Genomic DNA, 25,615 nt, shown 5'->3' with positions numbered 1-25,615 from the left:
CGATCATACTTCACTTTTTGGCAAACCAAGCATTCCCTGACATACTTATCAATGTCTGCTTTAAGGCTAGGCCAAAAGAAATATCTTTCCATTGCTAAGGTCGTAGGGAGAATACCCCGATGACCCGCATAAAGCGAAGCGTGTGCTTCATCCATGATCTTCTTTCTTAATGGTTCCGCCACACATATGGCCTGATGGTGTTAGAGATAACCGTCCCGAATGGAATAGGGAAACTCATTCTCTCCACGATGTAGCTTTTCCCAAATGGTGGAGAAGTCTGGATCATTCGGATACAAATCTGGTAGTGCTTCTAATTCTTGGTGATACACCGAAGTGATAGCGTTCACCCTTGGCCGCCTAGACAATGCGTCTGCGACCACATTCTTACTCCCAGCCGTATGAACGATCTGGAGGTTAAACATAGACAAAAAGTTTGCCCATCTCATCTGCTTCTCAGATAGTTTCCTTTGCGTAAGAAAATACCGCAAACTCTGGTGATCAGTCTTGATCACAAAATCCACTCCTAGAAGATAGTGCTTCCAGTTGGATAAGGCGTGAATCACAGCCGTGAGTTCCTTTTCGTAGATTAATGCATGCAACTCTGCATCCTTAAGCCGTCTGCTTTCGTAGGCCATTGCATGGCCTTCTTGGTTTAACACTGCCCCGATGCAATCGCCTGAAGCATCGCAGTGAACCTCAGATGGTTTCTTAAGTCACGCACTATCAAAATAGGCCCATGGCTTAGCAAGTACTTGAGCCGATAAAAAGCTCCTTGTTGTCTCGATCCCCATCTGAAAGGAATCTTCTTCTTTGTCAAGTCATGAAGTGGTCCTGCTACATGAGCAAATCCTCGGACAAACCTTCAATAATATGAACATAATCCCAGGAAACTACGTACATCATGTATCGTAGTGGGAATAGGCCAATCTTCTACCACTCGGATCTTGGCAGGATCCATACTCACTTGATTGTGAGAGACTATATGGCCGAGATAGTGTATCTCTGAGAGAAAGAACTCGCTCTTCTTTGCATTCATATGCAACTCATGCTTTCGCAATTCTTGAAACACTAAGTCTAAGTGCTTCCGATGTTCCTCTTCTGACTTAGAGAAGATGAGTATGTCGTCAAAGAATACTCCCGTAAAAGCTCGATACGGGCTGAAAATGCGGTCCATCATGCAATTGAATGTCGCAAGAGCATTGGTCAAGCCGAAAGGCATTACCAAAAATTCATATAGTCCAAAGGTTGTGCGGAAAGCAGTCTTATGGACATCCTCAGGGGCGATCCGTATCTGATGATACCTACTCTTTAAGTCTATGCGACTAAAGACACTTGCACCCTGCAACTTATCAAGCATATCATCAATCCGAGGGATCGGAAAGCGATTCTTGATTGTGATCTTGTTTAAAGACCGGTAGTCTACGCACATTCGAAACGTGTCATCTTTCTTCTGCACCAGTAGAACTGGAGAGCAGAAGGGTGAGGCACTGGGCCGTACTAACCCTTTCTCTAGAAGCTCGTTGACTTGCTTCAAAATTTCCTCTTGCTGAGCAAGACTCACCCGATAAGGGGGTTGATTGGGAGGTGAGCTACCCGGTATGAGGTCTATGCGGTGATCTTCCGGGCGTACCGGAGGGAGTTCATCAGGAAGTGTTTCCGTGAAACAATCCTTGTATTTTTCAATAAATTGAAGACGCTTAATTTCCCGACTAGAGAGAGAGTCCCTACTAGTTTTATCCTTTGCAAAAGTCAAGTAAGCAGAAACACACTTCTTCATTTCTTTCTTAATGGAGATATGGCTGACAATTGGGAACTGCCAATCTCCTGCATCTGCTTGAATCTTTATTTTCTTACCCCCATGATCAAAAGTGAGGGTCTTTTCCACATAATCGGGAATAGGTGTCATGTGAAAGTGCCATGGCATACCCAAGATGATATCACATCCCTCGATGGGTGCCATCAAAAAAGATTCGCGGTCCTTGTACTCGCCAATCCGAAGATTGAGCTGTCCTTGCACGAGAGTTGCATTGGTTGTCAACCCCTCGAATGCCGATCCGGATGTAACCGGTGTGCCAAGCTGAGCCGGTGTGAGGCACAATCGTTCCGCAGTATCCAGGGAGATGAAGTTATCCGTGGATCCTGGATCATAAAGAATCAGTACTCGCTGGTTGTTCAAAGACCCCCAACCCTTCAGAAGTTGACGCTTCCCTTTCTCAGATTCTGTGTTTCCTTGAACATCTGGGATTGAGTTCGAACTTGGTGGAGCGGGTTCCTTCCTTGCTTTCTCTTGCCTCGTAGAGGCTTGTTCTTGCCATTGCTGCTTTAGCGGGCAATCCGGTTTCATATGTCCTTTCTCGCCACAGTAGAAGCATCTTCCTTCCTCTCTGAAAATTTGAAGTTGAGTAGGAGAAAGGTACTTTGTTCGCTTGCCAGTACTCTCTGGCTTCTTAGAATGATCATCGTCTCTAGATGGAGGACGTTTTCTTCGTTGGCCCCCATGGTCATCGTAGACCCCTCTTTGCCTTGCACGGTAAGTGCTATGCTCCATCTTTCTGGGCGTCCCAGTTGAGTGCAAATCCTCAGCAATGATTGATGACTCCATCATCCTTTGAAGAGTATCATGCGGATACACCTTCATACTCTTTCGAAGCTGCAGTTGGAGACCCGCTTTGAATTTTCTTTTCTTTTCCTCGTCGGCAATCTTCATGAAGGGAGTGACCTTCAGAAGAACCGACCAATACTTGTCCACATAAGTCGTTACTCTTTCATGTTCCTTCTGGGCAAGCCAATCCCATTCCTTCCGTATGTCCTGCTCGAAGTAAGGTGGAAGAAATTGTTCATAAAATTCAGATTTGAAGCTCTCCCAAGTTCTGGCTTGAGAACCTTCCAGAATCTTGGCTAACCACCAATTACTGGCCGTTTCCTTGAGGTGCATCCCCACATGGCGTAATTTGGATTTTTCTGTGAAGTGCCCATTGGTAAAGGCGACTTCAAACTGTCTGATGAAGGACAGTGCTTTCGAGATGTCTCTCTGTCCATTGTAGGTTTCGAACTTGATGTCCTTGTCGCTTGATTTGAAGACTCTCATGCGATGTTGAGACTTGGGACCATGCTTCTTGAATCGAGGCTTATCTTTAGGTCGATGTATGGTAGTGGCAGTAGTAGCCGCTTCCTTCTTCTGACGAGATGATCGAGAAGTAGAAGGAGAGTAAGATGGAGATGAGATAGAGATGTCCTTGCTCTCGTCTAGCAGAGAGAGCTCTTTTTCCTGGCCTTCCGAAGATCCTTTGTGCGCCTCGGCACGTTCTTCTTCTCTTGCCTCCTGTGGTCTCACGCCAACAGTGTTGTCTGGATGCTTGGCTGCATCAGTTCCATTCGTTTTCTTCATTCCGCCCAAAAGTTTTTGGACGTCTGGCAACAGTAAGATTTGTTGCAACTCCGCAAGCTGAGCTTGCACTTGTTGAAGCTCCTCTTCAACGCTTCTCCCTTGGCTCGGCATGGTTCTTCCCATTCTTCCCGGAATCGTCCTTCTTTGCAGAGAAACAGAGTCCGAGCTCTAATACCACTGTCACAAAACGGGAGCGTACACGAGCACTTGAAAATCTGAAAATTAAAATACCTTGAAAACATGAGAGAAGGGAGAAGATCGACACAGTATTGGGGACCAGAAGATGGGCTGGCCCCCCCCCCGTTAAGAGTATTCTTTTATTCAGGGAGAATTCTTATACAAGCACGAGAACCCGAGGAAACCCCTCCGTTCTGTAGTCTTAGACCCGAAGGTCGTGCTTTCCCGTAAAGGGCTTGGGCACAAGGCCGTTCCTTCCCGTGAGGGACTTAAGCGCGAAGCCGTACTTTCCCGTAAGGGACTTAGGCGTGAAGCCGTACTTCCCGTGAAGGGCCTTCCCGTAAGACGGGATATTCCTGCAAAACAAACCACACAAACACGCGACAACAATTCGTATGGCAAATCCACAATAGATACCTGTCGCTCTTTCGCGGGAAAAAAACGACTTCCGTGCTTCGTAGTCTCCCGATCTCTTGCGGCAGAGTCTTCTCTTGCTGACGTTGGTACCCCCCTTTGAGTGAGGGCATGTGGTGCTTTTATAGCTTCCTAGCCACGGCACGAATAGCTGCTCAAGTAGAGTTCGCGGCCGTTTTTTTTTTTTTTTTTTTTTCCGTTGTTCTACACGAAATCGGGAGAGAGAATTCGCTGGCTGATTTTGTTGCTTTATCTTCTAAGTGGTTGTCCACTTATTAAGTGGGCGGCCGGCATATTTTAAAATTGGTCTGAACCTGCCCAAAAACTCAATAAAACCTTATAAGTTAAAACCAATGCATTTCACAACACTTCCCAGGCGTCCCTGGATGCAACCACATGCACGAATGCAATGCAAACATAGATTACTCGCGGGAAAGCGTATGCCTTCCCGCGATTGTTCTTGCTTTTTGTAAAAAGCTTCATTGAACCCATCTTTATTCTTGTGCTTGCGTTCTTACGCGTATTTTCTTACTCAGTTCGGATTTCCTCCTTAGCCTACGGGATGCCCCCTTACTGATGCACCCGTCACCCATCATGTGACGCATCAGGGACACTCGTAACCCGGCCCTTTCCACCGAACGTACGGAAACTCCTTCGCGATGTTTACCGTCACCCATCAAATGACACATCAGAGTTGTCCGTTCTTGATGGCAGTTCCTGTAGCTACAATCTTTTAACAGTTCTTAGTGCACATAATAAAATATCCTAAAAAAGAAATTAATCATTAAAAATAAGAAAATAGTCCAATTAGCAACACAATCATTAAAAATAAAAAAATAGTCCAATTAGCTACACAATCCTCTCCAAAACAAACTTGTCATGCGAGGATCACGATCACTGACAATCGATTGTGGCATGCCATGGTACTTACATACATTGTACATGAACAAGCGTGCCATCTGATCATATTTTATCTTCTTCCTAAGAGGGATAAAATGGGACGACTTGCTGAACCTGCAGATAATAGTCCATATACCAGCATTCCTTGTTGGGGTTCTTGGAAGATCAAAGATAAAGTCCATAGCAATGCTTTCCCATGGCTTATCCGGAATCGTCAGTGGTTGTAACAACCTTGGTGGCTTTTGCCTATCCAACTTGACCTTTTGGCAAATCACGCATGCTCGCACAAAGGCATCCACATCTCTCCTCAAGGTAGGCCAATAGAAGAATGTCTCTACCGCTTTCACTGTCGCATTAATACCACGATGCCCTGCATATGGTGGGACATGACTCTCTTCCATGACCTTATGTCGCAATGGCCTAGTGACCCAAAGTCTCCCATGCATCATCATAAAATTATCTATGAGGAGGTAGTGCTCATGATGTTGCCTCTCTTGCAACTATTCAAGGATCCTGGTAAAATCTTCATCAGTAGCATACTGTTCCTTCATGTCATCAAGCTCATGATAAGGAATTGACATAGCTAAAATTTGTGGCTTCCTTGATAACGCATCAACCACAACATTTTTTCTTGCCTTCCATATGCATAATCTGGAAGTGGAACATAGAAAGAATGTTTGCCGATCGCATACACTTTTCGGATAACTTTGATTGTGTCAAGAAGTAACGCAAGGTTTGATGGTCTGTTTGGACAACAAAATCAGCACCTAAGAGGTAGTGCTTCCAACTAGAAAGCGCATGAATCACGGTCAAGAGCTCTTTCTCATAGACTTGCATAGTCCTCTCTGGCCCTTGCAAAATTCGGCTTTCATAAGCTACTACCCGTCCATCTTGCATTAGCACTGCTCCGATGCTACTGCCACACGCGTCACGCTAGACCACAAATGACTTCCTGAGATTTGGCAAAACAATTACTGGATCTGAAGTCAACTTTTCCTTTAAGAGACTAAAAGCTGAAATCTCTTTTCTGTGACCTCTTTCTTTTGCAAAGCGTGAAGAGGTGATGCTATCTCTGCAAAATTCCTAATAAACCTTCTATAGTAGGAACACAATCCCAAGAAGCTTCTGACATCGTGCACAGTCTTCAAGTCTAGCCATGTGTTAATAGCTTTGACCTTTGCGGGATCCGTTCTGACACCATACTTTGAGACTATGTGGCCTAGAAAGTGGATCTCTTCCAAGAAGAATTCACTTTTCGTAGGATTGACACGTAATGACTGCGCAGCTCTTAGAACACAATGGTCAAGTGACGCCTATGCTCCTCTTCCATTCTTCGAATAGACTATCATGTCATCGAAGAACGTCCCAACAAACTGTTGATGCGAGCGGAAAATCCAGTCCATCATTCTGTTGAACGTGACAGAAACAGCCCAAACGGCATCACTAGAAACTCATAAAGACCAAATGTCGTTCTAAACACAATCTTGTGCACATCCTCTGGCTTTATACGAATCTGATGGTACCCACTCTTAAGGTCTATCCTGGTGAAAATTGCAACACCCTATAAACGATCAAGAATATCATCAATTCTAGGAATAGGAAACCTATTCTTGATGGTATTCTTATTCAACGCACGGTAATCAATACACATGCGCCATGAGCCATTCTTTTCTGCACTAGAAGCACTGGGGAGCAAAAGGGTGAAGAGCTAGGCTGAATCAGCCTCTTCTCTAATTACTCCTCAACCTGGCCCATAATCTGCACCGCACTAACCCTGAAGGGAGGTCTATTTGGTGGGCTACACTTGGCACCAAATCTATCCGATGGTCCTCAGGTCTCTCTGGCGGCAATTGCGACGGTAATGAATCAGAAAAACAATCACTAAACTCTCGCAACAATGCAGACCTTTCTTTATCTAACACGGATAAACTTGACTAACAATTATCTAAGACATCGCGTGCAAAAATCAAGTACACAGAAAGATGATTCTTTATTACAGAAGTGATAGCCAAAGCAGATACAATAGGGACAGACTCCCCTTTGAGCTTTACATCCAAAACATGAGTTTTGTCCCTATGCTGAAGGGTGATCTGCTTGCCGAAGGCATCCAACACGCCATGTACTCTAAACATCCACGGAATTCCAAGTAGCGCATCGCACCCTTTCAATGGCATGATATAAAATTCTTGTGTCTACATATGACTGAATATGCAGACGCGGCTTTCCAATAACGGGAATAACACACTCTGAGTGGCCAAGACATGCCAACCCTGCCTCTGTTGTGTATCCCATCTCTTCAGCTATGATGCCCAGCTTCATAGCTAACTCTGGAGAGATAAAGCTTGCTTTGGCACCTGGATCAAAGAAGATGAGTGCCGTCTGATCTCTAACTTTACCCCATGCTCTCCATAACTCGCTGGCATCTGTACTCGGCCTGTCACCCACCATATCTGGAACCAAACCTGCCGTGGGTTTAAGCTTCTTGCCTTTCTTGTCCTCTTTATCATCTGAGTCAGCAGGTCTTTTCCTTTGTGGACAATTGGTAGCAAAGTGACCACGCTACTCGTATATAAAGCATTAGTTTTCAACCATTAAGACCTTTTCCTCGAGCGACTTACGCACAAAAGGCTTCCTTTTCTCTTTCTTTGCCTGCGCTCCAGAAGTCCCGGCTGAATCCTTGTCTATGGTGGCCTTTTTTGACCCCTGTGAAGCTTCGGGAGTTGTTTTCACAAAGGGCTTCTTCACTGAATTTTTCTTTTGTTGCCCTCCTTTCTTGTTGCTCGGAAACCCACTGTCCTCTCCTTTCAACAAGGCAAGACCAGTGTCAGCAACTTCCATAAGCTGAGTGAGGGTAGCCACTCTGTTCTAGGTACAGTAGCCCCGAAGCCCTTTAGGCAACCCACAACAATACTTCTCTATCTGCTCTGTCAATGGCACAAATCTGTAGGAGGTCACTGAGAGTAATGCTTTACAAAACCTCCGATTGTACTCCAGCAAGCTCTTGCATGTAGCCGAAGTAAGCTGGTCCCAACCTGTCATGACGTCGGCTTCAAATTCATTTGACAGCCAAGCAGATGCAAAAATTTGCTTGAAGTAGACCTAAGTGGCGGGTGCCTATCCTGCATTAACAATGTCGTCCACCATGTAAGCCCATTGTCCTTCAAGAAAGTGGCAGCTTTCCTGACCTTAGAGGCCTATGTAAAATTCCCTCCTGCATAAGCTGTATCAAACTGTTGGAGGAAAGTGAGAGCCTTTGCCTTATCCTCGAAGCCGCTGAAAATGCTAAACTTTACAGTTGCACCACCTTCTTTGTAAGCTTTCGGCTTTTCTAGTGTCCCCCAAATTGTCATAAGGAATTGTTTGCAACATGGGCACAGTAGTAGGCATCATCGGCTCATCTTGGCCATTAACATTTTGCGACACGTGCCGTATCTAGCTGCTGTCCAGAAAAACCAGCCATGCCAAAATGAGACTGTGGCACCCCAAACTGGCCCTGGTTGTTCTAAAAACCATGCTGCATGTCGATGCTACCATACATGGGGTTTGGCATCTTGGCTTGCATACCCCCAAACATTGTTCCTGGCATGTACGGTTGACTTCCAGGCGCATAACCAGCCATACTCTGGAACACAGATCCACCCCAGGATGTACCGTGGGTGGTTGGAAAAACTGGATGCATTTCCTGGCAACCAGTTCCCTGTCCATTCAAGACAGCATGCGGGCTCTGAAAGGTGGCGGGCTGAACTGGCATAACCTATGGAATAGGCGTCCTAACCACCTGTTCAAGGACGGAAGGAACCTGTTTTGGAGCCCCCGACTCCGCAACATGCGAGTGTTCCCCATCCTGCTGAGACGCATGAAGTACTTGGGCTTGAGCCTCAACAAGCTCTATTCGCGGTGTAGGTTGCCTATTTTGATGTGGCACTAGTGGCGCTTACAAGAACTCCATAAACCTTGGGTTCTGCACCAGTTGCGAAAACACATTCACCACGGCAACTAGCTGAGTCCTGAACGCATCATCCTCGAGTTGCCCATTCATAAAGCCATGTACTGGAGGGACATTCACATCAACAGGAGGAGCGGACTGACGTGGCCGTGAGCTCTCGCCAATCTCGAACACCATAGAAATTTCCAGTCTGTCCTTCGAAGAGAAGTCCTCTTCCATAATGCCCTTCCCTTTGTCGGCCATAGTGGAATCCCGCGTTCCTGTACTCTCTGTCTTTACCCAAAACAATCAAGGCTGACTTCTTGAGGAGAAAGTGATTGATGTCCCGGAAACAGAACCTAGAAACCGGCCCGTGGGGCAATAGGCTTTGGCTTTCACCCGAAATTCTTTACTTTACTTTAGACACACTCTCACACACACATACACACACACAGTACTTTGCAAAGGGAACTTGCGACGGGAATTAACACTTAAAGCTCACACACGGCTCGGAAGCTAGAATTCTCCGAGCAGCCCCAAATTGGCACACCTTTCGGTATTTCCTTATTCTTTAAGAGGGTAAATTACAAAGTTGAGTCCTGGGAATTCTTTACCTGTATCCAGCTAGATACCACTTGTTTTGGCAAAATTTCGTCAACATAACAACCCCAAAACTGACCCGAAACCAATTCCCCTGCTAGACCTCACTTCCACTGGCATAAACCCTGTGATTCCTGCCCAAAAACAGTAAATTCAGCACGATGTATTTACTGGTTTTTGCCCTGTTTTCAGCCCTAAACGGTCCTTGAACTGCCCTCTAGCAGTGGGGCACTAATTCCAAGGGTTTTGGCGTCCTTATGGCTGAAAAACAATCAAAATACAGCACATAACCAGCGTTGGAATTGCACCTATACGGTGAGATTGTCACCCTCACCGGTGCCTGCTTTCGGAGCAGCGGTCAATTACTCTTGTTCCTGCTCAGGGAGGCTCTTGCCTCAGCAAAAACGCATGTAACCAAACAGTTGTACATGAGTCAAATGAAGAGTCCTCTTGTGGGGCATCACATTACTGCACGTAGGGAAGAGAGAGCGCAGTGTGAGGTGTGCAGGACATGACTTCTTGCACCACACTGTACATGAGAGGAAAAGCTTGCAGTCAATAGCTCTTAGCCTATGGCAGGTAACAAATGCGCGCTCTCCCAACTTAAAATTCAGCGCCCATTTTTCTGCAGAGTGCCACTTTGCGCGTTTATAAGCAATTTCCCGTTTCGGGGTTGCCGCTTAAAAATGTCCCGATTGGTTGCCCTGTTGACTTTGCGGCGAAGTTCTAAAATGTTCCCCTTGGCATTCCGGAGGTATTGACGCAAACAGATTTCATGGCCCAAAATAGCAATTCCCTAATTTTTAGGGGATGCTTCCGTTGGGCTCCCACTGGTCATCTAACCATCTATCGCCCATTGGGACCGCATCCAAAAATGCAATGTGGCCCGACTGTCGGGTATTTTCCTTTGATGACCCCACCTTGGCGTTATGCCTTTATTGAGTTCACTTCTTAGTATCCACCAACTTGCTAAGTGCGACGGGGGGACCTACATGATCTTGAACTGAGCCTAGACATCCTCTTACTATACAAATTCCAGTGCCGACTAACTTCCCGTTTGCGGGTGAAACTACCCTTCACATTGGCCATACAATGTCCGACCATTTGCAACTTCAAAAAGAGGGTCTCAAAAAATAAACAAAAATCATTGGAAAGAAACCAACAACTAAGGTTAGCAGTTGCCATGCCCTCGTGACAGTTATAGTTGCCATGTCCACGTGATATCTGCTCAAGCAGGGAGATGGCCGGATAGCGCACGGGGGCAGGGGCTTGGGTGAGACGGGATAGGAGAAGGGTTGTGGGCAGGGCGAGTGGGGACGCGGCGACTGAGCAAGGTAGGGTTGCGGCGGGATAGTGCAAGGGGGTGACGGGACAGAGCAGGGGATGACGGGGCGGGACGTTGCAAGGCTGAGCAGGATGCGCAGAGAGAATAGGTGACACGAGGCACGGAAATGGACAGCACAAGGCACGGCGGGTGTTAAAACGGGTAGCACGAGGGGTTCAGGGCAGCACGACGTTGAGACAAGGCAGCGATGGAGCAACGGTAGCGCGAGGGTCTCCAACAGCTTCACGCACCGTAGGGTTAGGGTTTTGACAAGGAGATTCGGTTTCAACAGTTCAACTCTCTCTAAGCAGAAGAGGCCGAGAAATGGATCGAGATTGTCAAAATAAGGAAAGGGCAAGGAAATAACCACCACCCCCACACCAACCATCATTAACCTTACACTAGAAGAGGAGCAAAGGAGACGTGTGCGGGCCTTACACGTAAGGATATGTGGCCTCAGAGACCAAGATAATGTGGATGAAGAGGTGAAAGAACTCATGACTCTGGTGGGGGTTAACGAGCAAACGCATACGAGGGCTTGGAGAGTGGGCAATAAGAAAAGTGGGAGAAATGGGGAAACTTCGAAGGAAAGGGCACTCATCCTCCGCTTCCCCTCCATGGAAGCGCAAAAATACTTCTTGAGGAATAGACCGACTCTAAAAAAGACAGGGATCTTTCTTGAAGATGGCCTCACCCTTTCGCAGACTGCTCATATGCAAGAGGTAATGCCGGAAATTAGAGCAGCCAGGGAGAAAGGGAAGATTGTGTTTTACAAGGATGGAAGGGTGGTGATATTCAAGCGACGCTCCGCATGACGTTGCGAGATCTATGGGACCACACTAGAGATGGTAGCCTGGAATTGTAATGGGTCACTCCGTCTTGAAGTAGGTGCCTTTGAGGATAGTTACATTGGGAGAGACATCATTTTCTATTCTGAGACGCATCAAGCCCTTGGGAACCCATGCCACAGGTGAGCGGATATAGATGGGAGACAGCCTACAGACAGGAGACCAGATCGGAGCGTCATGGATGGGGCTGAAGGGGAATGGCAATTTTAGTCAGGGAGGAGTTGCAGCCATTGATATATATAGCAAGCAAGGAGGAGCACGCTAGGTACATGTGGGTGAGGCTAAGGGCAGAGACAGGCAGACACCTCTACAATGCTATTTGTTACTTTCCTCCTAATACGTCAGTATATGCATCACCTAGAAGACAGTCCCCCTTTGCTATTTTGGATAAAGACATATGGGAGTTTTCCAAAGATGGTGACATTGTCATACTAAAGGACTTCAATGCTAGGACTGCCCATCACCAGACAATATTTTATGATACTTCCGAGGAGATGCTTAGAGAGCAGGATGTTACAGAGATGGCCGTATCCAGACTATCACAAGATGAGGAGTACACTGAGTATGGCAAATACTTGATAGATATGGGAATTGCACATCGATTGGCCATTTTGAATGGCCTACAAAGATTTTCGACAGCTGGAGATTTAAAATGCTTTCCACATCGATATGGTGCTAGTACAGTGGATTATGTTATGGCCCAGCCAGGTCTCATTCCATTCTTTCAGGATTAAATGGTGGGCACTAGGCCAGTCGGAGTAGCAGTGGATCATGCTATCTTGTCTTTCACTCTTACGTTTCAATTCAGCAAAGCTCCATTAGGAGAGGTCCCCACGCACACTAGGTATACCTTCGTGAGGGAGACGGATTCTGTGTACTCCTTGGTAGAATCCCGAACAAATCTTTGGCTCTTTGACACCTTGGTAGCTTCAACTATGCTCTATGGGTTCAAGTTTGGGGACCCTCTGTGGGTCAGGATCGGTGGAGAGGTATGGAGAGGCCCTTCGTATCTATGATCTCTGAGCTGATTAGAGCCAACTTCCAAGGCCTCCGGGCCACACAAGATCATTGGAGCGGAGTTAGCAACCCCTCCCATGGACGTAGAGGCACTTACCATTCAGTCTCCTTTATGCACAGCTTATGGGATACTACCAGAGAAAGATATGCGAGATTGGCCCTTGAGTCCTCCAGACAGTTAGCTTTACAGGGGGACACATCATGTTGGTATGCATAGATGTCATCATGGTTCCACATACATGGTTTCAACATGGACAACTTGCCTCCCTTCGAGTACTCCCTTGATGCATCATCGTTGTCTCTTACATGGGTGGAGATGACTAGACTTATTCTCCCAAGACCTGACCCAGTTCGACACCAGGAGAAATCGATAGAGCCGACACAAGAGTTCGGCACGAAGATGGCTTTCTATAGAAAGCATCTTCTCCATCTCACACAGGATGGGTTTGTGATTCGGCCCAGCTATATAACTGACATCCTCACACCAGCTTGAGATTAAGACTAGTAGATCCGGAGGGATACCAATAACTAGCACGGTATGCCGCCTGGCCGTCGACCCATGGAACGCAACCACGCCCGAGCCGGCCCCGTCCGAGCCGGGCCCTCCTGAGCCGGTGCCGTCCGTGCCAGGACCCCTTGAAGCAACACCTTGGTCCCTTGGCCGCGCGCGGGTCTAGATCCCCGCCGGGCCCTTGAAGGTAGAAGTCCCCTCGGCCGCGTGCGGGTAAGAATCCCCGACGGGCCCCTTGAAGACAGAAGTTCCCTCGGCTGCGTGCGGGTAAGAATCCCCGCCGGGCCCCCTCCCCGACGCGCCCAGAAGCTGGGGCGTCACAAGCGATACAGAGCCAGAGATGGAGATGCATTATATATGTCAAAGCACAGTGTGTTACGAGATACGGGGTCAATTCTACTGTCTATTCAGAGAGAGCTTCAGACCGTTTTCTAGAGTCCTGAGCTATAAGGACCAGATATGTCTTGGACTGTATCCAGTTGAGTTACATAGACACAGAGATAGTTCACTGAGGAGATCTAGAGAGAGAGAACACCAGAGACAGATTACTTATTTCTTCACACCAAAAACTGGACAGATAGAGGAGCAGCCACCACTGCAAAGCTCAGCTCATACTCACACCCGCGGTACTCTCATTGACCGAGCATTGGAGCTAGGGAGATTGAGACGCCCATGACTGAGGAGAGGAGCTTCACAGCATTGATGGATACTACAACAGAGGATTCAAGCCATACTATCTCGACATCCAGAGTACAGTTGAGGATGGATTTATCACCCAGTATATCACCCTCTTGTATTGGGCACCCATCGTATCAATGGTCACACATACCCCACACAGTTCCAGCTAGTAGCACTTCTAGATTCATTTTAGTTTCTTTTTTTGTACCAAGACATGGTTATCACATTCACCACCTTGTAACAGATTGGTCCCATAGGTCATTTTGGCCTTTGGAAGACGTTAATATATCATTTCATCTCTTTCTCTATTTCAAGTTGTGTTGAAGTGCTAAAGTCTCTTCCAGTTTTTTTTTTCCAATTGGCAGGTGGTGCCCTCTATAATTTCACCGTACTTGCATTTGTTGCTGCTTTTGCCAACCATTCGCATCCATCTTCAGCTGCCACTTCTAACTTTAACCGACTCATTACCCTAGTTCGGTTTCCACATTACCTCTGAGTAATGACAAAGAGTCCAGCATTACCCTAATTTACTCTCCACATTACCCTTGAGGAAGTAATGACAAAGTGCCGAGCATGTACGATGCACTGAAAGTCAAAGTCCAAACCACTTCTAACCCCACACATTCTGCCACTATATCAACTCAACCCTCTAGTTCTGACTCTCAAAAGAAACTGGTCCTCCCTCATGGAGTAAAGCTACACTAATAGCTCTAGAACTAGGACTACTTCAAACAACGTATCACAACAATTTTCGAGCTGATGGAGCCTTGATTGCAGTCTTGCGGATTCATCACAGAGTTTTCCTAACAGAGCATGCCAACAAAACAAGCTACAAATATGAGATTTGCAAAGTAATCTCTAATGCCGTCAAAAGAAACACAACTAACTTCATAAACATACAAGGAAAGTCAAAATTGTACATCACCAGATTGAGAGTGTCCGAGCTTGTAAGAATAATCTGCACCGTGCATAATCCTTTGTCATTATAGAACTCATATCTTTGAATGATATTCCTTGCCTCCTTGGACCCACCATACAGAACCACATTGGCATTTGGCATCCACTTTTTAAAGGCAGCTTTCCACTCACCAAGTAAAAGGGGTGAAACAACAACACAGCAAGGCTTCGATACTGCAAATTTTTCAATTAGACAAACTAGGAAGGCAATAGCTGTTCTCATTCTATCCTGAAACAGATAAAAGGAGGGCCAGTCAGTTAACCAACTTGCACAAATCGACATATTTACCTACTCTGAACAAACAAATATGCACATCCTTTAAAGAGCAGGTATCAACGAAGACATAAATTCCTCTTAACACTTCTAATCAAGCACTTGCATAAATCTGAAACATAATGCCTTATTTCTTAGCCCCTCTGACTGCTCTTCATATAAGCTAGGAACTTGCCCTGATTTTTTTCAATGCAGGCACCCTGCATCGTACTTTGATCCAAAAGGTACAGAGGACCCCTCCCCCCTTTTTGATCCCAACACACAGAATACACTCGACTCATCTTGTCACAAGAAATAAACACGTGCAGGCATCTTCAATTCAGCTTTAATCCAGAGATATATGAATCCCCATCCCTAGCACAAAAAATAGAATACACAAAGCCTATCCTTACACAATAAATTTAACTCCTGGGAAGAACAGGGAGCGGGAGCAGCCTAACATGTTGTTTCCAGTTCCTAGGGACCTAGGACACTTGCAGTGAATAGTCCTCCCCGAGACGTGATGACCCTCATTTTTCGCTCTAGTGATGCTCCAATCATGTTACAATGGTTCTCTGCACTCAAAGCAATCCACACAATTCTATCCGAGTGTCTGATTGGATGAGCATAGACACGTCACACAACATTATACACACACACACACACATGAACTGAACTGAAATGAAATGATATATTCGCGTCTTCAAAAGGCCAAAAGGACCTATAAGACCAAGCTGTTACAACATAGTGAATTTGATACCATGTCCGGAATCAAAAAGAACTGAAACAAAAAATACAACTACTACAAGCTGGGACTGTATGAATGTGCCAGCTAATACAAAAGGTGCCCAGTACAATGTGTAGAGCCGGGGGGGGGGGGGGGGGGGGGAGAGAGAGAAATGAAATGAAATGAAATGTTATATTAACATCTTCAAAAGGCCATAATGACCTATGAGACCCGAAAGTTACAAAGTGGTGGATCTGATACATAGTCAGAGTAACAAAATAACCTAACAACATTACAAAACACAGATATATACTATGGGGTCCTAAGTTGGTCGATGTGAGTCAAGCAGAAACTAAGCAGAAAAATGGGCAGCTTGTTGGGATAGCTGAGTCACGAGATCTAGCATCGGTCGTTGGCGAATCTCATTTTTCCTCCATGGTTAGTAGTCTGACCGGGCGTCGTGCATGCCTGGCCAGCGTGCTCCGAATTTTCTGTCGTAGCCTCCGTCGATGCTGTGTAGTTCTTAGCAGTCGCGGGCGCCTGGATTTCCCCACTTCAATCACTCGGTCAATCAGTGTGCCTCTGGTGTGAGACGAGGGGGAGCTCTGCTATGGGAGTGGCTCTTGCAGCTATCCCGTGTCTGCTCTGAAGAAGTCTGTGATCCGTCTTTGAGACTGGCTAGCCTTGCCATTCATCAGGCTATCTCTGTGTCTGCGCAGCTTGAGCAAGAACAAACCTAGACATCTCTGATCTTCGTATCCCATGACTCTTGAGAGTGGTCCAAAACCCTCTCTGAACAAGCAATGGAAGTGCCCTCGTACCTCGTAGTAGACGGGGCAACGGCATGTATAGTGTAGCTCTATCTCAGGTTCCATGTTACACAACGGGCATGTCATGTCCTCTGCTTGTACTCCGCTGTATCACCGAGTCTCAATCCGCAACTGGTGAGAAGATGTGCGTAACTGGCCAATAGCACATCGTATCCCATGAGACAAGATGGTATCCATGTATCTGGGTCTCGCCACAAAACCATCTTCCGTAAGCTGGAGGAGGTGGTCTCTGTAGAAAGCCATCTTCGTGCCCAATTCCTGTGCTGGTTGTACCCATGTCCTCCTGGTGTCTAGCTGGGTCAGGTCTTGGCGGATGAGCTTGGTGATCTCTGACTGTGTAAGAGTGAGAGACGGTGCATCCAATGAGTAATGGAATGGCGGCAGCCTGTCTATGTTGAACCCATGTGCCTGAAACCATGATGTCATCTCGCCATACCAACATGTTGTATCTCCTTGTATGGCTAAATGTCGAGAGGATTCAAGTGCTATGCAAGCATATCTGTCTCTAGGAAGTGCCCATGTGCAGTTTATGAAGGAGACTGATCTGGTGAGCGCCTCCATAATGAGCCGCGAGATCATAGAGACGAGAGGTTTCTCCATGTTCCCCCATCCGTCTGAGCGACCCGGCCTCCCGTGGTGATCCAATGAAAGTCCCCATATCTCGGTTCCATAGAGCAATGCTGAAGCCACCAGGGTGTCAAAGACCCAGAGCTTCGTCCGGGGCTCCTGAAACTGAACCTACGAACACATCCTCTCCAATCTACCCAATGCTGTGTGGGCTCTAGTAAGTCTGGTCTCTGCTACTCTTCTAAGTGAGAATGCAGGTCCGCTAAAAACCACTCCAAGGTAAGTGTAAGCGTCTGTGTACTCCACAGTCTCCTGGCCGTATGTGAATGTAGGTGCAGACCTCTTGATCCACTGTGGGGTGGTATTAAACACCATAACCTTGGTTTTACCCAGGTTGACAGACAAACCACTTTCGTGGGCAAACGTAAGCAAAGCATCCAATTGACGTTGCATTCCCTCTGGGGATTCGGAGATCAACACTATGTCATCAGCATATAACAAAAGTGGAATCCAAGTCCTTGCCAACTAAGCACCTTTATCCCCATCACTGTCAATGCAGTCAGAAACCTCATCCACATACATACCAAAAAGAGTAGGAGAGAGCGGACAGCCCTGCTTCACCCCAATAGTGGAGTGAACCGGTGTAGAAAGTCCCTCTAGGGTGCGTACATGCCCTACTACAATGACATGATCCCCCAAATGAGTTCAGTGGGTACTCCCATTTCCTGTAATCTGCGCATCAGTCTAGCTCTGGGTACCGTGTCGAAAGCTTTGTGGAAGTCCACAAAGCTACAATAGATCCGTCTCCCATGAGAACTGCCTTCTTCGATGATGGCCCTGAGTGTTAGGATATGGTCAAGAGTAGAGAAGCCTCTCCTGAATCCTGCCTGCCCAGTTGCATGTATTCCTTCCCTCTCTGCCCATCTACTCAGATGTTGCTCCAGAATGGATGCATACAACCGTGCCAGTGTGTGCCCAATCATCATAGTGCGATAATTCCTAGGCTCCATGGGGTCTCCTCATTTGAAGATAGGTACGATCGTAGATAGGCTCCAAGTGTCCGATAGGCCCTCACACATGGCCCGGTTAAACATAGCTGCTAGAAGCTCTGCTAGTAGGTCTTTGGCATGCATGAAATGCTCAGCAAATAGGCCATTATGATCATATGCTCTCCCAGTCTTCATCCTGTCAATAGCTTTCTTCACCATCTAAGCGGTGAAAAAGACACATGCGTGTGGGCATGGACGGGGGGGTTGGGGAGGGGCGGCTGTCCAAGTACTGTGTACAAAGATGATGCGTACTGCCCCCAGGTCTCTGTGGAGGAAATAGCGGTGGGGGGGGGGGGGGGGGGGGCTTACGAAACAACCGCCACGCCTCACGCGAGTCCTAACTCAAGAATAGCTGATATAGATCCTGCTCGAGTCGAGCCAAAAAAGCCCTCTTCTTCCGCCGCACCAGGCGTCGGAAGTCAATCTGTGACTGTCTGTGAGTGACGTCCCCCAATAGCACCTCCCTCTGAAGTCTGGCTCTAGTCTGGCGGCACTCCTCATCGTACCAACTGTTCTAAGGCATGCTCCCTTATCGACGGCTCTGCTCAGGATGGGTGTGTGGGTATGCTTCTGCTGCTGCCTCATGTAATGTCTGTGTTAGTATAGTAGTTAGCTCCTCCAGAGGTCGCCCCGAGTCCTCAGTGCATAGGCGTCTGTAGATTCTATCCATGTATACAGAATCCGTCTCCCGTGTGAATGTGTAGCGAGTAGGGGTTGCTACTCGTGGCCTGTGTGCTACACTAAACTGGAAGGAGATGGTCATCGACACCAGAGCATGATCCACTGCCACCCCGACCGGTCTCGGCTCAACTGTGAGATCCTGGATACTAGAGATGAGATTCGGCTGTGCCATGACATAGTCCACTGTGCTCGCTCCATGTCTGTGTGGGAAGCATGTAAAACCTCTCGCAGCAGGAAATCTCTGTAGGCCGTTCAAGATGGCCAATCCATGTGCAGTGCCCATGTCTATCAAGTGTCGCCCATTCTTAGTATATTCCACATCGTGTGATAGTCTGGAAAGGCCCATCTCTACAACATGTTGCTCTCTTAGCATCTCCTCTGAAGTATCATAAAACACTGCCCGATGATGGGCAGTCCTAGCATTGAAGTCCCCTAGGATGATAATGTCACCGTCCCTAGAGAACTCCCATATGTCATCATCCAAAATAGAGAAAGGGGACTGTCCTCTGGGTGATGCATAAACTGATGTACTCGGCGGAAAGTAGCATATAGCTAAATAGAGGTATCTGCATGTCTCTGCTTTCAGTCTCACCCACATGTACCTAGCCTGCTCGTCCCTGCGGGCTATATGTATCAATGGCTGCAGATCCTCTCTAAATAACACTGCCACTCCCCCCGAGCCCCGCCCTCTGTGCTATGAGCGTGTCTCTTGTCTGTAGGCTGTCTCCCACCTGTATCCACTGATGTGAGGCATGGATTGCCCAGGGGCATGGTTTGTCTCGGAGTAAAAGATGATGTCTCTTCCAGTAAAGCTATCCTCAAAGGCACCCACATCAAGACGCATAGATCCATTGCAGTTCCAGGCACCTACTTTAAGTGTGGTCCCCTAAGTCTCGCACCGTCATGTGGAGCGTCCCTCTAGTATTACCACTTTTCCGTCTCGGTAAAAAGCGATCTTGCCTTTTTCCCTTGCCGCTCTAATCTCCGGCATTACTTCCTGCATATGAGCGATCTGCGAGAGGGTGAGATCATCCCCGAGAAAGATGCCAGTCTCTTTAAGAGTTGGTCTTTTCTCAAGAATGACTTCTTTGCTTCCATGGAGGGAAAACAGAGGATGAGTGCTCTTTCTTTTGAGGTTTCTCCATTGATTCCATTTTTCTTTATGTTGCCCACTCTCCATGCCCTTGTGTGCGTCGGCTCATGAATCCCCATCAAGGCTGTGAGTTCTTTTACTTCTTCGTCAACATTGCCTTTGTCTTTAAGGCCGCAAATTCTCACATGTAAAGCACGCACCCTTCTCCTCTGCTCCTCCTCTAGTGTCTGATTAATGATGTTGTTGGGTGTGGGCGTGGGCGTTATCTCCTTGCCTTTTCCTTTCTTGGCCACCTTGATCCATTTCTCGGCTTCGTCCACCTACTGTTGCGTTTTGGTAAGAACATCCACCCAAGAAGTCGTCATTTCTTTGTGCTACTCTTCTCCCTCTTTGATGGCCCGTACTTGCTCCTTGATCGTGTTGATTTCTTCGATTATTGAGGGTTGCAGTTCACCCTCTTCCAGTCTGTTTCTTGATCGTGCTTCGGCGAGATCTTTCTTGAGGGACGCGATCTCTTCCTCTCGGGTCGTCACTTGGTCTTCCAGCGTGCTTATCTTGCTCTCTTGGATCAGCACGCGTCCTTCGAGCATGTTTATTGTGCCCCAGAGGTTGCGGTTCATCTTGGTAATGATCTCCGTCATTTCCTCTTTGCATTTTTGAATGGCATCCTCTAGGGGGTCGGCTTTATCGTTCATCTTCCTCATGCTTGATCGTCGTCCACAAGGGAGTTAGATGTACGTGTGCACCCACCCTAGCAGCGGGCGCGGTGGCTGGGCGAGCCGGCCGCAAGGGAGTCACTAGATGTACGTGTGCACCCACACTAGCGGCGGGCGCGGCCAGTGGTGGAGCGCGAGGCGGTATGGCCAGGGAAGGGCAGTGATAGTTACCTATCTGATTGCGGGCATGGAAAATTGCTTACAAAAAATGGACTAGTTGTCTCAAAAAACAAAAGTGAAAAAAAAAGGGGGGGGGGGGGGCTAAAGTATGGTAGAGAGAGTGGGGGAGGGGGGGCGGGGGTTTAAAATATATATATAAAATTTCAAAAAAAATTAAGACACTTGTATTTGTATTGTCTTCTTCTTTATCTACAAGGTGACAATTCTGGTTCCATGTTGCAAGTCTATAAAAGATGGAGGATCACTTCGTTTGCCAAAAACGTAAAACGACAAGATCCAATACCTCTATAACTGGCCGGTACTATCTTATCACGATACACTCGTCTTCTTTGATCCTAAATCCAGAACAAATTTATCTCCCCACAATTAGTAGAGCAATTGGGGATAGATGAGTATACAAAAGAGAACCCAATCACACATTGTTCACAGCATGTAACTGCTCCACTACTTAACTAGAGGCCTGTCTTGCAGGTGCAAGTTCAAGGACTCATGAATCCGGTTGATTTTTATATTATGGAGACAGTCTGATGCAATGCCTTTGCTTAGCATGCCATGGTTTCATGAGTATGATGCACAGCTTTGCCAACAGATCACCAGATCATTTTGACAGGCAAAAAAGGAGATTCACTTTGATGTGAAAATTAAGGTGTCAACTATCCCTCTTGTATCTGCAGATGTTGTCTTAAACTAATGAAAAGCCTCATTTTCTTATATCAAAGAAAACAACCTGATGATAAGCCTGTAGATATCTCACACTTAGACAAGGAAAGAGTATGTGACAATGCAACCATACTTTCGAGCAACCACCTCCTGGAGTCCTACCCCCTGAGAGGCTGGAAGGCAATGCTATTCTGGGATACATTCAGTCGAGTGATTGATCTAATAGAGAAAAGATTCATCTCTCTTTTTTACTCCCCAATTTTACCCGTGCAAAAGGACAGATCTTAGACTATGTGCATTAATTATCGTACACATATAAAATCAACACAAGGACCAATTTCTACTCCTAAAATCAATGATAATGAATTCATAACCTACTCTCTTGATATTTCACAAGACCCTTTTCAAAATTCACTTCGAAATGTTGCCTGGTCTATAGACGTGACTTGACTTCTGAAGCCAATTTTATCTTTAACTTTAGATTGTACATGAGTGCCCGACAATTTTAACTTGCTTTTGAAATACGAATGACTCTCAGATTGAGAACGCCGAAAGCACCAACCATAGCAGCTTACTAAAAATTGTTCACACTAAAAAGACAATGCAGCAACTCACAACTATAAAAGGCATTGCACGATTAGTCTGCACTTCACCCTTGCTAAAAAAACTACATTGAAAGGCTACAAAAGCGAAAGCCAAGAACTCCCTTCTTACAAGAAGACAAAAAAATAAATTGATGACTTCAGCTGAATCATTCACTGATAAAGCCTTAGCAAAGTCTAGGAAACCCCTTGAATCTATACAAGTTCTTTTTGTGTGCAAAAGACAAAAACAAGCAAGAAGCCCTCTGTTTTGCATACCTGATGTATCTCATTCACCACAATGCTACTTGTGTGCTTTTTCCACCGATAGAGTAGCTTCTCGATCACCTCTGATAGATTTTGATGATACTCAGCAAGCATGCTAGGATTAAAATGTGCTTCAACCTGCCAAAACAAAACCACACTGAATTAAGCACTTGATATGGTTGTATAAGATAAGTGTACAAACAGGCGAGCTCCAGAAAGGGTGAAATACTCATTGAACATAAAATATGCGCACCTCGTAACAAAACAAGGCCTTGCCAAAAACAGTAAATCACTGTTTTTCGCAGTGTAAAAACATATTTAAACATCAGCTTGAAATTTTCCATCATGCATTTCAATTTATTTAATGTCTGATGTCTGAAAAATTAATTCCAGTGATCTATCGAGCAACTTGAAAGCTCACTGCATATCTTTTGATACGAGCAATGAGATATAGGACCCATGAAAAGGCCATGCTCATCAGCTAGATGACAACAGTAAACATTCACATGGCATTCATCTCCATCCACCCATCATGCACCAATCTCAATGGGCGGATATAAGCACTAACCGCAACAGGCATGCAGAACCATAAAGGCCTGGACCAACTTAGATAAGAAGGGGAGAAAACAATTATCATGGAAAAACTAACTTACCGTGCAAGTGTCTTCAGCATGACGACACTGCGCTGCTTTGGCCGACCTTAACTCGTAATCCGCAATCAACTTCTTGGAAAAGGCACTATCAACTGGCGTCTTGTCTGCTGGCTCCCATGTGCAAGCCTCATAACCAAGGTTTTTCCATTTTATACACCATTCAATGCAATGACCCACGTCAACGCCATCCTCACGAGTAGGGAAAACTTCAGATAGCTTGGCAAGCATTGTCTTTCGTTTGCCTATGACGCGAAAAGGTTTCACCCATTCAGGATCCCATTTTGGGGCCTAACCACACCAAGACAAGCATATTAGGAACACAGAAAAGGACATCCTTACTCCGATGCTTCAAAGTAAAATCACACAGGTAAAACAAAACTTTGATTGCCAACATGTTTATCAGTTGAATTTCCGAGTGGCATTATCCATTTCTTTAACGAAAAGAAAACAAGCTGTGAGTTGCACACTCTGGTTGAAGTAGTTATGGGTGCTTTCAGTGTAAGACAATGTAAGAAGTCACCTAATAAATGCCAAGAGTCAAGTTTACAATAATGTTTAGTAGCACTGCTGGCATATTGAATGGGGAAAGAGTTTCTGATTGGTTTAAAAGACTTCCTTGAGTCAGCATGACAACGTCCCAACCCATGATCCTCCGAGTATTCTGTCAACATAAGATTGCGGGAAGACAAGCACGGTTGCTGTGGATCTTAGATTACACTGTTTATTCTGCATCTGTTAGCATAGCATGGCTTCCTAGCATGGGATATTTGAATGCATGAGCTCTCTTCTTGGAGTTTAAATAGATTCTTCCCGGAAAAGGGTCAACTACAGCCCATTCCTTGTCAAAAGAAGATTAAAAATCCATGTACACATTTGATACATGCAAAATTTGAGAAAGGAATGACATGAACTGCAAGAATCTAGAAGTAAGCCCTTTCTTTGGTAATTGTCGTGAGTTACTGTAATGAGCCTTGGAGAGTCTTTTAGCTTATAATAATGACCTGTAATGTCCATGATCCCCGAGAGGATTAAGGAGATTTGAGAGTTACCTACTAACCAGGTCAACACCCTTGCAATTCTCTGGGTTGGCTGGAATGATAAAAATCTTCTCAAGTACTACAGGACTTCTTTTCATCACTATTTAGAGACAACAATGTCGTGAGTCAAGATTTTCTTGTTGATTTCATTGAGCCTCCCACTCAATCGCATGATCCTAAAAATATTTTTGACTGTCATGGCATAATCAGGGGAAAAAATATTAGTGTTATTAATACCCCGATTTTGTTTTCGAGGACAAAAACTCTTCCTTAAGGGATCTTAAACCATGCATTACCATTCCTTATTATTAATGCTTCAATTTCATCCAAGAAATTATTTGTCAAAGTTATTCTTATGCTTTGTGTGCATTATGAGCTTACATTCATGCATACAACACAGAGAGAGAAAAAGCTGAGAGAAGATGCATTTCGTGTGGCACCTTGAGCTTTGTGAATAAAGGACAACTTGCCAGAATTTTTAAGCCTACCTTGCCTTGCTCAACTTGCTTCTTGTAGTTAATCAACAATTTGGGGGCTTCTTTGGACACTTGACTTTCCGCAAGCCAAAGATTGTGAGCATGCGCTACCCCCTTATACTTCACAAAATAAAGCCTTTCTGCACAAACAAGATTGGGAGAACCCTTTTCCAAAGCATTCGCCACAATTCTGTCTGCATCACTGACTGCTCTTGTTCCATGATGTGCTTGAGGTTGTCTTACATCTCCTACTACTCTCACTGCTCAAGAAAGAACCAACCATGAAGACAATGAAAAAACTTACATGCAATGCACGAACCATGTATTAGAGTCATCCTCGTGCAAATTCGATTTTTGCAAACTACCTTCTGGTTGTGCAGTCCCTCTGTCCGAGCCATCATTCACTGACTTTACATCCCAAATCGATTCTATACCCTTTGAAACTGAATGCATTCCACCAAAGATCCTCTTACACGCACATCGAGGGCAGTACCAGTCGTTTGGAGGCGCGTCCCTTAAAGGAGGATCTAGACAGTCTATGTGAAATGTGATTTTACAATCCTTCCCGTCACAGCAACTGCACCACCAAAAAAGGCTTCAATGGAAAGGAGACAAGCACAGAGCATCTACTCTGAGTAGCAAGGACTTCAGTATTTGTTTGAGAAATAAAGCAAGAGGGAAAAGTGCTTACATAAGCTGTCCTTCTTGTTTACATTTGTTGCACACACTATCATGATTATCAGTTGCCATGCCTTTTGGAGGCTCAACACCCACAACACCTTCTTGTCGACAGCTAAAATCATTCAACATTTCTGACCCCTCCTTGATCAATAATCTTGAATCCTCTCTGGAATATATAGTCAAAAACATGTTTACTTCTTTTGAAGCATTGAGTGCTCTTACTCTCAAAATCAACACACACGACTAAGCTAAGCTAGCGACTAGAAAAGGTTACAAGTTGATCACAAGGCAATACAAATACATTCATAAGGTCAGAAAAGTTGTGACACTAAGAACTAAAAGAGTGCTAAAACAAACAAGGAGAAGAAGACAATGCAAAGACTCATTCCTACATCTCAACATCAAAAAAAAACTCGAGATGACAA

The 25,615-nt window shown here is 45.8% G+C and overlaps 1 protein-coding gene across 2 annotated transcripts in view; it reads right to left on the bottom strand.

Annotated features, from left to right (window-relative positions):
- Positions 1-25,615, bottom strand: part of LOC147447113 (uncharacterized) — a 137,787-nt gene that overhangs the window by 40,569 nt on the left and 71,603 nt on the right. For both annotated transcript variants that reach the window (XM_086523005.1, XM_086523004.1), the window contains 6 exons: positions 25,201-25,356; positions 24,875-25,086; positions 24,522-24,769; positions 22,997-23,284; positions 22,356-22,481; positions 14,708-14,968 (listed from right to left, as the gene is read on the bottom strand). In XM_086523005.1, the coding sequence (XP_086379131.1) occupies positions 14,708-14,968; positions 22,356-22,481; positions 22,997-23,284; positions 24,522-24,769; positions 24,875-25,086; positions 25,201-25,356 (1,291 nt within the window). The remainder of the gene's footprint in view (positions 1-14,707; positions 14,969-22,355; positions 22,482-22,996; positions 23,285-24,521; positions 24,770-24,874; positions 25,087-25,200; positions 25,357-25,615) is intronic.

Source organism: Adiantum capillus-veneris, chromosome 11, assembly GCF_014529385.1.
Source record: "Adiantum capillus-veneris isolate H3 chromosome 11, ASM1452938v2, whole genome shotgun sequence".
In the NCBI taxonomy this organism is placed as follows: Eukaryota; Viridiplantae; Streptophyta; class Polypodiopsida; order Polypodiales; family Pteridaceae; genus Adiantum; species Adiantum capillus-veneris.
Note: the sequence above shows the minus strand (reverse complement) of the source record. Positions and strands in the feature narration are given on the sequence as shown.